Consider the following 13,231-nt stretch of genomic DNA (forward strand, 5'->3'; position numbering starts at 1 on the left):
ATTATGACAGGTGAAGTGATAACATTGATAATCTCTTCATCACGGCACCTGTTAGTGGGTGGGATATATTAGGCAGCAAATGAACATTTTGTCCTCAAAGTTGATGTGTTAGAAGCAGGAAAAATGGGCAAGCGTAATAATTTGAGCAAGTTTGACACGGGTCAAATTGTGATGGCTAGACGACTGGGTCAGAGCATCTCCAAAACTGCAGCTCTTGTGGGGTGTTCCCGGTCTGCAGTGGTCAGTATCTATAAAAAGTGGTCCAAGGAAGAAACAGTGGTGAACCGGCGACAGGATCATAGGCGGCCAAGGCTCATTGATGCACGTGGGGAGCAAAGGCTGGCCTGTGTTGTCCGATCAAACAGACAAGCCTCTGTTGCTCAAATTTGGGCAATGTTCCGCTGGGAAACCTTGGGTCCTGCCAATCATGTGGATGTCACTTTGACATGTACCTAAACATTGTTGCAGACCATATCCTTTCATGTAAACGGTATTCCCTGGTGGCTGTGGTCTCTTTCAGCAGGATAATGCACCCTGCCACAAAGCAAAGGCGGGTTCAGGAATATATATATATATATATATGATTTAATATAATATGAAATTTCTGTCTCTATAAGAACCAACAGACAAAACTCACAGTTTTCCATTTTCCGTTTATTGGAATGTAGGATTGAGAATAAGAATATTAATAAACTTCAGTCTTAACCTTTGTATTTATACAGTATTTAAACTACATTATTTATCTATTGCCAAAAACTACAGCTATGTGTAGCTATTACCTGTATAACTTGATCAAAACTTCTCACTTAGTAAACAGAGAAAAAAAAAAAAAAAACAATAAAACAAATTTTTTTTTAAACTTTGCACATTACAATATCACGGTAGACATATGCTTGTACTAATAGAAACGTTACTAGTTTGGCATAGAAATGCCACACACACACCAAACCATTTCTATGAACACAGAAACCCTTGCACTGGTCCTTATGTAAACCCCACTGTTGAACAATCAACTCTACAAGGGTGTGAAACTTCAGTAAGACAGTGCTAATACTGAATTAAAACACAAAACAAGCCATTGATATACAGTTCACTGTGGTAGGAAATTATTAATGCATAAGGCCACTTTTGTGGCTGACGATGAATTGTCATAATTTACATGTATAAATGAGAAATACCACATGTATTATTATTATTCATCCTCTTTCAATGGAACACATTCGCACAACAAATCCATTGACGCACATCTTAACTGCTGTATCCCGCTGCCAATGTTGGAACTCCACAATCATATTCGTAGCACCAATAGCTCCTCCTGTGATTATAGTTTATGCAATAGGTAAAGATGCTCATTGTCCAGGACATTGCTCATTTTTGGAGTATACTACTGAATACCCGTATACTACCTTACAATTCCCGATTTGGCTGAGGGAGCTGAGAGGTTTACGATACTATTGCCTTTAATGCTCATCTTGAATATCAGAAGACGAGCTGATATCCGCTGACGGGTCTGAGGGCAGACCAGGCTTCATGATGATTGCTCGGTTAAACCTTGATGATGCTAAGGGAGGATGATGTCCTTTGGAACTACAAAAGAGTAAAAATGGACAGAGATTAGAATATTAATGGTTGAACTGCACTAATAATAACACTTATTTTTTACAGTATTCAGTATGTGAATTGTCCATAACACTTTACAATAAGGTTACATTTGTTAACACTGCATTAACTGCATACTTTTTGTATAACATATACTCTTAAAGACAATAACAATAATCTTAAAGTCAATTGAAACATTTATTAATACATTATTGAAATTAAAAGTTGTATCTGTTAATATTATTTAAATGGAATAATAATATTATCGTCTAATGCCATTTCATGCATTGTGACTTATTTACACTGTTTAAGAGTTGGATTCTCATGCTAGACATGGCCAAAAAAATAAATAAATAAATAGTATTTCTGTGCCAAATACACTCCTTCAGGATTCAAATTAGTTTTGAAAAAATGTTTTTGAGTATGGCCCTGTATGATGTCATAAAGGGTGGAATTCCTTGTATGGGCACTTCTCCCGGATAAGTGCGTGCGCACATCAGAGCAAGAGCACGTACATCAACGAACTTCATTCGGGTTACAGAAGCCATCGGCAGCGCTGTGATTTTGTTTTTAGACCACAAAATCAACAATGTCACTAAAGAAGTGTGTTTCTGGTTGTGAAGGAAAGATAACCTTGATCAGCTTCCAAAATAGCCCAGCGTTAAGGAAACAATGGATGTTGTTTGTTTTTCCGGAGCAGCAACGGAGCTCTGCAAATGTGTTTGTTTTTTCCTGGTCGTGAGTCGAAACCGCAGGCAGTGAGTGAAACTGCATCAAATGTCTGTTTTGTTGGCAATGGACGCGTAAGTGCATATAATGAAAACAACACGAACGTATAGTGAATCGAAAATTATCCAGGGTTAATACCATTATCAGTCCCTCCAGAAAAACGCGATTATGCGATCGCGTGATTTAACGCATAATCAGCCAAAGTCCGCATATTCATGCGGGGGCCGCATTTTTTCAAATACGCCGCACTTTCGCCGCATAAATTGCCTATTTCCGCGTGCAAAATATGCGGGGCTATCATGATTTCATAATCCCCGCATTTTCGTTGCAAAAAAAGTCATATATATTAGCAGAAAGTTGAAACATTTTCGTTTACTTCACACAAGAGCCGCCATTTCCACCTATTGCCATGGGAATGTTTTGAAGTGACGTGATTACCCGACGCGAACGTCATCGAAAAGCTTCAAACCCCGTGGAGAAACCATAGATACCGGTGAAACCATGATGAAGCACAAACTCCCATTGGCCAACAAAAATAACAGCAAAAGAGCAAAGCAGTTTCCCTGTGTGCTGACTGATTTCAAAACACAGCATCATGAAGCTTTGAAGCGTTATGAATCAATGAGTCGATTCAGCGGTTTGAAGCGTTATGAATCAATGAGTTGATTCAGTGGTTTGAAGCGTTATGAATCAATGAGTCGATTCAGCGGGTTGGATCGCCAAAGTCACGTATTTCAGCAGTTTGACACGCGATCCGAATCATGAATCGACTCGATGATTCATAGCATCATGATGCTGTGTTTTGAAATCAGTCATCACTATATAAGTCGTTATTTAGTTTTTTTTGCACACAATAACTATTATCGTCGCTTCATAAAGTTATTGTAGAACCACTGTAGTGAGATGGACTTTGTAACGACGTCTTTAGTAGGCTACCTTTTATGGGTCTTGAGAGTGTACATTGTGCCAATGGAGGCCTTTCTGAGCCATCGGAATTCAACTAAAATATCTTAATTTGTGTCCAACAACATAAAGGGAAGTCATTAATGACAGAATTTTCATTTTTAGGTGAACTAACCCTTTAAGAGATTGCACTTTGTGCATTGGAAGCACTCAAATGTCTGTTTTGTATAGTGACATCTGTAAAACAGGAAGTTATTTATAAAATTTTTCAGAAGTTGTAGCATATTCCTTTTGTAAAGCTACAGAACTTGATTGACTAAATGTTTTGTAAATTTGAGCCATTGTTAAGGTCTTCAATAAAACAAGATGAGAACTTAAATATTCCAGCACTTTCTGTGATGTAGTGCTTTTTTTCTCTCTCATCAAACCGCAGTTTTTGCAAGTTCCCGCAATTTTATCGCATAAAATTGCATAAATATCCCGCATTTTTCATCGCATTTTTTAAGAAAACGTGCCGCATAATCAAGGATTTTTGCCCGCAACAATCACAAAAAAAAGCCGCATTTTTCTGGAAGGACTGCATTATGTAGAGAGTGTGTGAGTGTGTGTCTTTAGCTCCGCCCACTGCACACCTCCACGAATTCGGCTGTTTTCGGAAAGAATCGGCACAGCGTATCTGCCTTTTATAAATATGATAACTAAAGACTCTTCAGAGATATGAAGGATGTAATACTATTCTATAAGTACTTAAGATTAACATGAGATGGCAGAAACGGTGTTTTATGTACCCTTTAATATAAGCCTACTTTAAAATATTATGTTTATAGTGCATTTTCAATGTGTTTATTGCTAAATTCAGTGCAGCCCTTATAATCCAAGTGTGATGCATTTGGTTAAAATCACTTCATTATTATTATTATTATTATATATGGGCTTACAAGCTCAGATGTCAAGCTACCTCATAACCTAATGTTAACTAATGGGACCATATTGTAAAGTGTTACCAAATTTTCTGGATAAGGAATACCTGTATTGTCAAATTAAACAGTGTGCAGTACTTTATGCCACAATGAAACATGTATCCCAACATGCAGTACATACAGTACAGTTTCTATATTGACGCCCATTTGAAAGTAGCCATGTGTTTTGAGAGAATCTAATATTTTATGTTGCGTACTTATGGACAATGAGAATAAATCACAATATTATTATAGACTTCCTACATTATGACCCTACATTCCATTGTGATGAATCAACCAAAAGGTAATTTAAAGTGTGATTTTTTAAATTTCTACATGACTTGATCAGGCTGCTAAGAGTTAAAACGTACAGCATTTACATAATTTTGTTTTGCATTTTTATATTCAGTTGATTAATATTTGCTGAATGCATAAAAATGGGTAACACTTTATAATAAGTATACAATAATAATGTACTTACAAATCATTTGTAAAATATTAGTTTACGGTTAATTATTGTATATGGAATTGCAAATAATATATATGGATAGGCTATACAAATAGTGATTTCTTCATTCATTGTCACTCTAACAAAACTTATCGTTTTTACTATTAATGTACAGTATTTTAAAACAGTAGTAAAGGGAGTTGTTTATGGCTATTAGGAGTAAACTGAACTTTCTCACTTTAGGTCACAGAAAATCTTAAGTGATTTAAAGCATCCTTTCTTGGACATTAATTGAGTGTTCCTTAAAATGTTTACAAATACATTAAGCATAAGTTGGGGTTAGGATACAAAACCATTTTATATAACTCTTTACATACAAGCTAAATAATTCAAACAGTTATTAATATTTTAACAATGTAGAGACTACAATATATAAGCTTTGAATGAACTATAAACTAATAGTTTGCAAATTATTTGTAAGTACTGTACACTTATTATAAAATAAAAAGTTTCACATGGTAATTGAAAACTTCAGCAGGCAGTACACAGTATACTGTATACTTATACACTACTACCATTCAAAAGTTTGGGGTCAGTAACTTTTGAAAAGTAGTGTCAATGTTGTGGGTAAAAAAGACTGGACAAAAAACACATTTTAAATTTTAATATTTTAAATACAACATTTGATGGAAAACAAACAATTATTTAAAAATAAAAAAGACATGAAATTACCACTATAACCATTAGATGGCGGCAGAGGAGCACTTATTTCAACTCCCTAATATTGTTTTTTTCCACACGTTTTGTTTTTGGATTTATATTTAGACATAAAACCACTATGTTTAAAAAAATAAATAAAAATTTTTTCAAAGTTTGTCACTTTTTGTACTGAAGTCTCATGAATAACAAAAACTGTTATTAAAGTGACTGTTAAACTAATTGCGAATGAATTTCACAGAAAGCTGTCAGTCAGTTCAGCGCAAGCTCACTGATTTTGGCACACTTGCGAAAGCTCCTTTTTTCATCAATGAATCTAACTAAAGTGCACAATCTCTAATTTACAGTGCATCTACACTTTGTTATAATGGGTTAGGTTTGTGAGCATGTAGGACTTAAACTGGCACTAAACAGAAACCCATTTAGCGTTTTGAGGGATACTGGGTGGATTCTCACAACCAGTAACCTTTGATTGGTCATTATGTTCACCAGACATGCCTGTGATTGGCTACAATACTCAACGCTGCAAAATCGCGTTGTAAATTGACACATTTGCAGCGACAAATGCGCCAGGCTGGGGTGATGCTGGTGCGATTGACAGCGTTACCGGCATGTCTGCCTATTCCGCCTATGCAGAACAAACCAAGCAACGTCAAAATCTTTTTGCCCACACCCTGGAACCTGCACACGTACCCCACCTAGAGTATGTGCACCCCCGGTTGGGAATCACTGGTGTAGATAATGCAGTATTCCATTGGAAACAACAGTCAGGGTAGCCAGGTCCCAGAAAAATGTACAGCCCAAACCAGACTCAAACCCCACCCAAAAAGGAATGAAAACTATCCCAATTTCCCCCCGTCCAACTCCACTGCAGGAGTCCTATAAAGGGCCTAAATAAACGTTTTGATTTTGTTTATACTATGTTTTAAATCTTATTTATAGGATTTTAGTTAGACATGTAGTATGTGTGCATACGCATTTAATTATTTCATCTGTATTTTCTTCCTCTGCAGTTGCTTACTTTTTTAAATGTTTGGTGCTTTTAATTCTTTTACTCTTTGATTTAAATTTTCAGCACTTTGCACGATAAATTGTTTAAAAATGTAAGCTATAAATATGAATGACACAGCCATCCATAAAAGTCAGTTCAAGTCCAATTTGGGCTATTTCTATTGCTCTTTTCACAATACATGTCGTCTCAAAGCAGCTTTACAGAAAATCATGATTTTCATAATTTATTTATACCTTCATGCCTTATAGTTGCATTTAGCAGATTAAAATGCTATGTCTATAAGATTAAAATACGTATTGTCTGTGCACTTTCCAAATGATTTTAACATATTATAGATTGTACACATCAATCAGTCAAGAACATTTCTAATAACCTCCATACTCTTTACATACTCTTGTTTTGTCTACACACAAGCATCAACGTGCAATTAATCTACGACGCCAAACTCAATTAACCCGCCTTAAAATGTCCTATATGGGCGAAAAACACTTAACTTCTAGGTTGTGACATCAAACGTGCTCCTCATACCGTCTCACCTTCACTCGCCTTCACTTTTTCAGCGGTCTTTAGGTTGCCAGGTATTCATTACAAGGATCAACACACATTAGTAAAAGGATGTATTTTCTTTGTCTACAGATATACATTTGGCGGCTGCAGCCCAAAAAAAGCGCAACACTAACTCTGTAATTTTCCCCATGACTGCATTTTTAAAATAGCCCAATTGTGCGGGAAAACCGCGAGCCTGGCAACACTGACCACAGTGAAAGCCACAGTGTTGGTCAGTGGTGAAGGTCTCACCTTGCTGCCCAGCAGGCCTCCGTTATGGTAATCTGGAGTACTTTGGCCAGACAGCGGCTTGCTTTTCTCTTTACTGTGGTTGTTGGAATCGTTGTCTTTGATGATATCGTACTGCTTACAGAAGAGCACAATCACAGCTGCAGCAAGACAGAGATCAGTTTGATTACGGGGACGCAGATCTGATATGTTTAATTAAAACAAAACACTATCTTCCATCTGGATATCACAATTGAGTTTGAAAGGACAAAAGTTTTCTTAAGGTCACTGTAAAAAAACAACAACAAAGCAATACTTAGGAAAATATTTCACTGATGCCAAATTATAACATTTGAATGCAGAACAGAGATGTTTAAAATATTGTTACAGCAGGTTTGATATTCTGCATTAAAAACCCTGTAAAGCCTATTGTTTCATATTTGATATGCAACTTTCTAAGACCTCTAAATTATACACATGATCAAAACTTTGCTGATTTTTATTAAGTAAACGAACGACATTTACATTTTTTAGAAAAATAATCTTAAAATGTGAGTATCAAATGTGATAAATCCAGCTTTTGAGGAACAGGTATTTGTGTAATATAATCTACTACTTTGATAATAAACTAAGCATTTAAATATAATCTAAATAATACATATTATAGAGGAGATATTTTTTTTAAAAACTGACAACTGATATTTATATGCATTTATGCAAGTAGTCTGCTATACTGTTATAAAGATCTCATTGATTTACATTACAAGCTTTCATCTTACTTTTTGGTCATAATAATATCAGGAACTGCTCTAAATTGCATATTTTTGCTCACTTTGAGCCTCTGAATAAAATCAAGATGAGCTCCATATTCTTGTATATCATACTATAAAAGCCTGATGCATCAAATCAGGCTTCACAGGGTTAAGTGGAGGGACAAGTCAAATCACTTCCTTTAGAAAACAATATCATGAATATCATTGCAACCAGAACATTTTTTAACTTGTTCATCATGATTATGTGTAATCAAATCCAAGACAACGTCCTTTACCTGCCCACATTAGTAGTACAGTCATAATGATCAGTATCTCTCCAGTCTGAAGGTGTCTGGAAATGTCTAAACCCTCAACCGCAGGGTCATCTGATTAGGCAAACAAGACAACACATGTTAGAGGACTGTAGAGATCATTGAAGAAATATCAGAATTAATGATGTTATTTATTAAAAACTTGTCTGGCTTTTCGTTTATTTCTGTCATGACAACTCTGGGAGTATTTAGCATTGTAATGGACATGACAGTGTTGATATGTTTGGTCTTGGTGGAATATATCGGCTACACTGTGCAGAGCAAGTACAGGACACACAACGAAATGCTGCTGTGAGCAAGTAAGACATGCTGCTGCCGTACAATATAACCAACTCTATCTCACGACCAATTTGCACGTATTTTACGAGGTGGCGAATTCGTACGAATTTGTACGACCTCACTAAACCACAGTGACGGTAGGTTTAGGGGCGGGGTTTGAGGTAGGTCATTCGTTACTTACATTTTATTTATAACCGGCTACTAATATTGATTTATTTTTAACATTTACATTTTTAAATTGACACTTGCCATGGTGTGTTTCTTGTTTGTTGTCATTATACATTTTTGCAAGTTTCAGCCTGACTCCGTTATCATTTTCACGTTCAGCATCACGTTGTTTAAATAGCAAATGCACTCGTGCCCATCTGTTCGCGCTGGTCTGAAAACGAGGTGTGTTCAGGCGCATTGTTGGCGCGTTGACATTGAGGAACTTAAAATGACTGCGCCATTTACCAACAAAAACCTGCTCTAAAGTCAATAGCGCAGTATTTGTTTGTGTTAAAGGGCACGTTAGTAATATAGGCGGGTGTACAAAGCGCATACACTCTGCTTATTTCACACACAGGGATGTGCAGCAGCACACATTTTTAAATATGACAAATAAAAGGATTCCTCTCTGGATAAGCTTTCAGTCATTCTGAGTGCAAATTCCACCATGTAAATAGTGAATCCGCCATGGTGCAAGCGCAATTGGCTTTTAAAGGGAATGGGCGATGAGACTCGGATTGGTTTATTGCGCGTTATGCCCAAAACACACCCATGGCTCATTAAGAGACTAGGTACAACCCTTTTAGACCATGCGCCTGGCACACCAACCGTTTTTCCTGTCGTTAAACTAGCAAAAGTGGATTCGGACACACCGCTAGTGCACCTGCACCATGCGCTTCAGACCATGCGCTCAGATTGTTAAAATAGGTCCCATTATGTGTTGCTATGCTTCATGAGAGTAAGCAACCAAGCAGCTAACACTCTGTAGAGAGCGAAACGCAAAACCCATCCAACGGATCTGCACCTGGTGCATTTTGACATAACGTGCACCCAGCATAGCCGGTTTAAAAAAAAAAAAAAGTCACCACTCACAACTGTAGCATACATCATTTAGCCGTAGCAGATCTATACAGGTGGAGCAGGGTAAGGTGGAGCGCACTACCCTGCTACTGTGCATGACAGAACTTTGTATGTCCTTGAGCTTTAAGCTCATCATACTAATGAAAAAAATATGCTATACAATATAGAATTTCAGCCTACTTCTACTTATTTTTTTAAATTGACTTTGAGTGAAAATTCTAAGTTATATCCTTCACCTATTTTCTCCCAGTGTAAATTACAAACTAGCAAATACACACATAAAAAATAAAATAACATGAAATGTGCTTTATTAAATGAATGGCATTGATTGTGCCAATGCTGATTCAGCAGACTTGTTTACCTTGATCCATCATGGTGGATTGAAAATGTTCAGACTTTTTAAGCGTCCTGAAGTGAATCTTTTTGCTGGCCAGACTCTCTCCATGGAGTCCGACGGATTGGACCTGGATAATATAGTCTGTGTCTTCATCCAGATCCCAAAGTATACAAGCATGGCTGGTCGTGTTCACCTCACGAATGAAACGCTGCATCAATCCGTCCTGGCGCTAAAACACACATGCACATACACACGTTTAAAGATTCATCAGATGGTAAATTTATTGCACATATTAAATGTCAAGACTTCCTCAATTGTAGTAAAGCCCCATAGGGCTGAATCTCATTGTAATAACTTTGTTTGACCTGCTGTGAGATGGCAAAGCCAATTACGGTCTCTCCCTCCAGAATATTCCAGGACACGGTGGCCGAATCTGCCCGCAGGTGAGTAACAGAGACATTGACAGGAGCAGCAGGGCGGTCTGTGAAACACAAATCACCAGCATGAATAATTACTTAGTACAACCCTCTGATGCACTCAAACATATACAACTGAAATATTCAATAAAACATTCAGGCTCCATAAATGTCACATTTAAAAAGGATTATATTAAACATAGCTATCGTATGCTTAAAGGATGATGTTTGTGAGGGATTTTGAGATGCGTTGTAGTATTTATAGATTCATCCCGTCTCTGCTTCCCCAAGAAATCCAAGGACCAACTTGACACCAGCTCAATGAACAACTACAATAATACAGTTCATAAATATGCAACACTTCTGTATTCACTCTGCTGGGACATTATGCAAATTAATTCCAATTTTAATTCTTTTTAATGGGATAAGCATGACTCAGTTGGTCAAAATTACTGACAATCCACAGTGCCTTTGCCAAATCTCCGACTTTATGTGTCGGAGTGAAAAATGCGTTTGACAGAAAAAGGACACTCAAACATAATTCTTAAAATAAAAAAATAACAACCCAGGCAATCTAGAGAAGATAAAGACAAATGCAGTGACACTTTTAATCATGCTTTTGCTGAATATGTCCAGTATAGGGGCTTTAAAACATTGGTAGCATGACCTCCTGTAAATTTGATTTAAAACTATTTGTATTGTGAAACGCACAAATATATATCTAATCTATAGATGGTGTGTCTTGACAATCATACAATATATCAGAGTCAGATAAATTAGAAATGTTTGTCAAGTGGTAAATTGGCTTCTTTTTTTTTTAAATAAAGTAAAAAATATTACGTCCGAATCGACCTGACAACAAAACGCAAATGGTCAGATAAGGTAGAAATAACTCCTGCACATTTATTTTCATCAAAAAGAACATAGATGCACAAAAAGACCAAAAATGAAAGGAAATGGGTTGCAGAACAAGACTCATTTGTACTATAAATTTGCAAGCATTTATATTACATAAATTTTTAACATTTGGCATTTTGGTGATATCCAATAATTTATTATACTGTATATGAAATAAAAACCTATGGGATAATGACCCTTGTCAGACCTGAACCTGTATCGCAGTGAACCATCAGTGAAGTCCATATGCACATCCATAGGGACCGACATCTTTATTTTCTTAAGTATGCTTTGAGCTCATGCATATTTTGGCATAGATTACTTCAAGAGGTAGACAAAATTCAAATTCAATTCAATTACTGAGATGAACTACTTGTGCGTAAAACAGCCTATACTGCTAGTGTTAATGCTAATGCAAAAGTGGAAAAAAAAAAGTTATACATTTGTTCATAATCACCAGAAATAAAAATAAATAGAAAAAACATTAACCTTTAGTGCAGTTATACAGAATACAGCTCAATGTCATAATAGAGCCATACTATAACAGCAGTACACTAAACCAGTTTCCATTTCGCTAAACACCCTCTTGTAAATAATTTAGTCCCCAATAACACGACTGCTAACATGGCAGGGCAATTCAGCCAGTGTTTCAGGATCAAACACATTAACATAGCTCAGCAAGAAAGCAAACATTGCGTCAGATGGATGAGTAACCGCACTCATCTTTTTTTTATCTTGTTATTTGCCAAGAAAAGAGAAATTCATCTCAATGTAATGTGCCAAGGTCAATGCTTCATGACCATTATCAGTGGTATGCTTTCTGGTAAGATTGTTTAATTAAGAAGAAGTACAGTGAGAGAGCTGCCAGTATTTCAATTAACTGTGGAGTTTGATCTAAGGTTTGGCAGTCCACGGCAAACACTTTAAATTACTTTTAGTGCATCGAAGGGTGTGCAAAATTAGATCTTCAATGGCTGCAATTAGTTTCAAGAAACAAAAACAATAGATGAATCAAATCATCTTTAATACAAGAAAGCAAGACTGTTATTCCCCATAAGAACATGCTATAAATATATTTATATATCTTAGCATGCACTGGCACTTAAATGCCATGATGTGTCATGCTCCAGCACAGGTCATTCTCTCAGCACTATCTATTGGCATATTAAATCAAAGACAACGACTAACAGGGAAAAAGGCAATTTCCTTAATGTCTTCCTCCACTGGCTCGGGAAGGGCTTGTACATTAAAAATCACTGAAAGGATTATATAACAGCATGTTTATAGACTGTAGTCATGATGATCAACACATGAACGCACAAGTATAGAGAGATACACGCTGCATTTGATCTTTATTATTAGTCTGTAGGACATTCATTTGACAGAAGGAAAAGAAGTTCACTTACTCGCCCCTGCAAAGCAGATGTGGCATCCAAACAGAGACAGAACAAGGCTCATAAAAGTGACTAGGTGAATCATATCTTCCCCAAGAGTTATTCCAGATGAGTGACGCCAATTTCCAAGAAAAAGTAACCTGAAGTTAGCATCACTCCAGCTATCACATGGTCATCAACAACGCATTTTATTTGCAACACTGATAGACCGTGACGACGATAAACAATCTAAGCCAGCAGCATCTTCTTCTTCAGCATCCTCGCAAGCTGATGTCCGAAGCACCTCAATCTGTTGACATCCGAGTCCGCGTCGGCTGGAAAGAGCGAGGAAGACGCTTCCTTTTGCGATTATGTTCAGTGATTTGAGAGCTAAGGAAATCGCACCTTTGATGTCCTTTCACCGATACTACAACGGAACTCGCGGATCGTCAGCCTTGCCACCAGTTACACGCTCGCTGCGCGTCTAATGTAACGCGTACGCGCGCATGGCGTCCATCACAAAGCTCGCGTTCGCCTTCCTCACTTTATGCGCTCGTGTAAGACGCTTTACGAATACCAATAAATCAGCTGCGCTGCATCGCGGGCACATGACCCACAGGTGGCCAGTTACTGATT

At 37.0% G+C, this 13,231-nt stretch overlaps 1 protein-coding gene across 1 annotated transcript; it reads right to left on the reverse strand.

Annotated features, from left to right (window-relative positions):
- Positions 1-634: 634 nt before the first annotated feature.
- Positions 635-13,231, reverse strand: fndc4b (fibronectin type III domain containing 4b). The gene is made up of 6 exons (XM_079832896.1): positions 12,629-13,231; positions 10,275-10,390; positions 9,934-10,138; positions 8,190-8,279; positions 7,166-7,302; positions 635-1,587 (listed from the first exon to the last, which is right to left on the reverse strand). Exons 1-6 carry the CDS (start codon positions 12,699-12,701, stop codon positions 1,546-1,548), a joined length of 663 nt encoding a protein of 220 aa, XP_079689022.1. The 5' UTR covers positions 12,702-13,231; the 3' UTR covers positions 635-1,545.

This window comes from Gobio gobio, assembly GCF_949357685.1.
Source record: "Gobio gobio genome assembly, chromosome: 13".
Lineage (NCBI taxonomy): Eukaryota > Metazoa > Chordata > Actinopteri > Cypriniformes > Gobionidae > Gobio > Gobio gobio.

Coding starts and splice junctions, on each gene's coding strand:
- fndc4b (XM_079832896.1), bottom strand. CDS start 12,701: ATGATTCACCTAGTCACTTTTATGAGCCTTGTTCTGTCTCTGTTTGGA. Junction 10,391..12,628: donor CATCTGCTTTGCAGGGGCGA/GTAAGTGAACTT, acceptor TGTGTTTCACAG/ACCGCCCTGCTGCTCCTGTC. Junction 10,139..10,274: donor GCTTTGCCATCTCACAGCAG/GTCAAACAAAGT, acceptor TGTGTGTTTTAG/CGCCAGGACGGATTGATGCA.